This window comes from Malurus melanocephalus, unplaced genomic scaffold (assembly GCF_030028575.1).
Source record: "Malurus melanocephalus ecotype Western Australia unplaced genomic scaffold, MMel_1.1 scaffold_132, whole genome shotgun sequence".
Lineage (NCBI taxonomy): Eukaryota > Metazoa > Chordata > Aves > Passeriformes > Maluridae > Malurus > Malurus melanocephalus.
In genome coordinates, this window is record NW_026623364.1 from 1,895,328 (window position 1) to 1,899,822 (window position 4,495).

Consider the following 4,495-nt stretch of genomic DNA (forward strand, 5'->3'; position numbering starts at 1 on the left):
GGCTGCGGGGCCTCTGTGCTGCCCGCCTGGCGTGCGGTGCTGCGCGGTGCGGTGCGCTCTGGGGCGGCGGCACTGCCCTCCGGAGAGTGCGGGCTGCTGCCGCCGGGATGCCGGGATGCCGGTTCCCAGCTCCTCGCTCTGGCTCGCCGGCGGGAGCCGCCCCCGCAGCACGGCCCGGCGGGGCTCGGTGCACTCCCGCAGCCCCTCCGCCCTGCAGCGCTGCGGGGAACGCGCCTGGCTGCCGGGCAGCCTTTTAATCAGGGAGTGCATTTTTTAATGCACTGATTTTAACAGTTGGTGAGGATTCCCCACTGTCATTATGCTTTGGGACCAGCGGTTACAATGACAAGACACTTGTTAGGCACGAACGCGGCTGATGAAGTGTTAATATGGAAGGCAGGGTGACATCTCTTTTATACACAGCAGCTCACAGGCTAACTGATATTTTACTGCTTTTTTGGAAAGAACATTTTGTGCACTGTGATTCTCTTCCATAACACACACTGAAAAATAAAAGGCATTTTATTCCGGAAACTGGAAGCGGAAGGAGCTGCTGATGTTGTTATTTACATCCTGACATCGCTACACAATTGAGAGCTTTTGCCCAGTTAAATGAAAAACCATCCAAACAGTGAGATGTCCATAKCTGGCAATGTCATATGTTGAACAATCTGATAGATTGCACTAAATCAAAGTCTGCACTGTCTCATCGGGGAGCTCTCTGGAGTAACTCCTTTATCTTCAGGTGTAGCAGAGGCCGTAACAGTGATTATTTCCCTTTGTAGTTCTGAGGATAGCTCTAGGCAAGTAAGGCCCGTGTTTCAGGTACACTGCATTGCTTTGCTGTCTTGCTAAAGCTGCATCTTGGGCACATCGACTCTGGGCTGAGAGCTGTGTCATCTTGGACACCTTCTCCTCTTACCATGTGACAATGCTGTGTCAGGGGTACTTCACAGCCAATCTTAAGGGAAGCTCTCTCTTCTCACTGCTGGATGCTTCTCTCTGTCTCTGCTAGGACTTTGTTCTTGAGCTTTGAGCATTCTTGAATAGCCAAATAAAGTGGGGAAACCATTTAGAAAGAGGAAAGATGAAAAGCCACATCTTTGTAAATTGTGATGACAGATCTGAAGATTGTCCTAGCTATGTAGCTTAGATTAGCATAAACCAAAATAATGGGCTAAAGTCAAACAGAGAAAAGTAGGAATGKTTTCTGTACAGAGAGACATATTGTTTTTATAATTTATCCTAAGAGATGATTGAAAGTCCTTTAAAAATTTTGATTGTGTCTCTAAAGAAAAAGAGAGAAGGCAACTTTTGCTGTCACTGCCCAAAGTGCGCAGCTGCTTGGCCTGTGGAGTCAAAAATCACCCCTTTTTAAAAGCCCACACTGTTTTGCAGCCTCAGACCTAATCTGCCTGATTAATTTGGTCTTTTTCCTCTAACTCTATTAACTTCCATTTTTAAAATGAAATCTCATTGTATTTACTCAGGCATTCTTATATTCTAAAATGTATGTTTCTGTTAGTTTATCTATCTTGGTTTGGGGTTTTGGTTTTGGTTTTTTTGTTTTTTTTTTTCTGTGGGTTTTTGTTTTGGTTTGATTTGGTTTGGTTTCTTTGCTTGCTACTGTTTCTCAGTTAACATCATCTTCCTATTTAATTAGTTCGCTGTTAAAAGATGTGTGTCAGATTATCCCAGGCACTGCCCTGCCCTTCCCTTTAATATTATTGCCACTTTTATAACCCTACAACTTCCAATAATTTTCAAAACATGTCAAAATCCTTAGATCCAGGCAAATATGAATTAATTTTTCAAGTGCATTTTTTTTTTTTTTGAGGCACTGTATCAAATGCCTTAATAAGGTCCAGATACATMAGCTGCATTTCTGGTTCAAACGGCWTTGCCCTCGYCTTTTGTGTTCTGAGTATTCTTATCTGATGTGTATCTGCCTCGAGGTCAACTGAAACTCCATCTAATAAGTGTATGAAAGTCAGCATTGGGAAAGCTTCCTGTGACTGGCATGAAAACTACACAGGATAGATGGGGAAGTTGAGCATAACTGAAAAAATAATAAAAATTTTTAAAAGTTAAATGCAAAATTAGGGTTAAATTTACTCTTTTCTTTGCTAACAGTAAAAATGAGAAAAACTGTTGTGTAGTCACAGAAACTTGCTTGTTCACAGTTACACATTTGAGCACAATAACTGGGTCCCACACAGGCAGGGTTACCCTGTGCTCTGCAGTCCCTGGAGAACATCAGCCAGCACAACAGGTGAGGTGCATGGYCCTCACTCCTGCTGAGATGCTGCTTTGTTCTGGAACAGTGCAACTCCCCTTCTTTGTCTCTAGTGGGGTTTGCAGGTTCTGTCCTCACCCTTCTGCCAGCACAGGAACTTGTGCGATGACATGGCAAGTCGGTCCTTTGATGCAATCCATCTGAACACCTTTTACTTTCTGAATGAGYTTTTCTGCTGGAACAGCTCAGCTCAGCAGGTTGTTGCTGGGGTGCATGAGGTCTGCAGCCAGAGTGAAGGAAAATGCCAGTGGCTGTGTGGTCAGGAGAGGAAATGAGGCTGGGACCACAGCGCCGTTGATTTACGTACATTTACCTTACTATGGAACAGAGCCAGTCATGATTTGAGCCCTTCTGTTTTTGTGCAGGATCCTGTCATGTGTACATTACAGCTGTGTCGTGGGATGGTATAGCCATCTGTGACACCCTGGACTGTCAGCTGTTCTCCTGTGTCCCCTGGCAGCTGCTGGAGCCTGGGATGCCTCACAAACAGAGGAGCTGGACCATGAGTTCTGGAAAACACCTCTGAGATACATTTAAAGGCTTCCTAGGCAGGAATTGAAGAGATATTTCTTCACACTTTTGGAAAAGTTACCGTGTTTCTGCAGATCCAGATGAGATCCAGATGTATTCTCTCTCTTAGTCACTTTAATGACAATAAGCATTTATTCTTTGGATCACCAGCTTGTAGGGACTTTTCTGTAGTTGGAAATGTATATTAGTTATTGTAAAAAAAAACCCAGGATGTAGCTGAGCTGATTTGGAAAGTTGAACCACTACAGGAGACTTTGGATGTTATTCAGCAGAAGTTTTGTTACGAATTCAGAGCAAAAGTGGCAAACAACGTTTRCAAAAGACACATTTTTCTATTTAATCATTCTGCAGCTGGTAAGAATTGATTTTTAGTGTTTAAATATTGGGCCTGATTTATCCTTTGCACTGTGCCAGTTTCATTCTGGTGCAGGACTTAATCTAAGAAGAGCTGTAACWCTGTAAATTAACTCATCAATGAGTCAACCCAAAACCTCATAAAAGAACCCTCCTGTTTTTCATAAGGGATATATCGACATACACCCCTACAGCAATAATGCCATGTTAAGCTAGTTTAATTCCCCAGAAAGTCTTTGTTCTTATATAACAGGTGTGTTTTTCACTTTGGATGGGTGGATAAAGATGTGCTTTAATTTTTTGCCCTATCATTGCATCATAGGATGCTGCAACATCTTCTGCTTTCTTCATGTTAACGTTTTATTTCATATAAAATATTTCTGAATAATTTATAATTAAAGTGKTTTTTTACCTTTTCTGTATTGGATCTTCTGTAAAAGCTATTGCATATGTGGTCTATTGCATTCAGTACTGAAAGGAATGTTCATTTTCAATAATATTTGCAGGCCATTTCAGGGAGCTGAAAAAGAGAAAATGGATTACAATTATGAGTAATTCTACATCAGTCACAGCCATGTAAAAATATGTAAATCTCTTAATGTATATAGTAGGAAAGGTGYAGAAGTGGATGCAGGAATACAATGTTTGCCACCGCTCTGCCCAGAAAAACCTTTCTTGTGTYGTAGCTGCTAAATGCAGTCCTATTTCAGTTGCCTCAGGAAATGAGGAATGTGTGAAAGACAGGCYCTCACTGACCACTCACCTCTGCTTGTGAGGTCTCTGCTTTCTCTCTTCTCCCAGGTTAAGCTTTAAGCTTCTCCTCCTCACCCCGTGTTGACCTGCAGCCCCAAGCACAGACTCGCCCTTGCTGGCATCAGTCTGATGCCAAATTGTGCAACAGGTTTATTGGCAATAAAAGGGTGAGAGCTTAAAGCTGGGGGTGATGCATAATTTCTGATGGGAATATTTTCTGGTTGTTCCCATCCATTTCTTTTCCACAATGTGTTCCCAGCACAATGCAAACAGGTAACTGCATTACAAGCTTTTTTTAAGGAAAGGTGGAGAACCATTTGAAATTGTGAGGGTATGTCCAGTGGGTACATATCCTTCACAAACAGCTAAGCTGGAACAGCAAGTAAAGCAGCTGGGTGGGAAAATATATAAAAACAAAATGAATAATTGTTATTAAAGGTGATTAGAGCAATTAGTGAATGACAGCAAGGCTATTAGCTCTTGGGCAGTTACTTTTTGCTACCCAGATTGTCYTTGAATTGCACTGACAGCCTGTGGAATCACTTTAAAAGATTACTTAGT

The 4,495-nt window shown here is 42.4% G+C and overlaps 1 protein-coding gene across 1 annotated transcript in view; it reads right to left on the minus strand.

The window, feature by feature from the left end:
* LOC130576257 (uncharacterized) overlaps positions 1 to 270 on the minus strand; it is a 4,454-nt gene extending 4,184 nt beyond the window's left edge. The window contains exon 1 of the mRNA XM_057370776.1: positions 27 to 270. Within this exon, the coding sequence (XP_057226759.1) occupies positions 27 to 270 (244 nt within the window). The remainder of the gene's footprint in view (positions 1 to 26) is intronic.
* Positions 271 to 4,495: the final 4,225 nt, after the last annotated feature.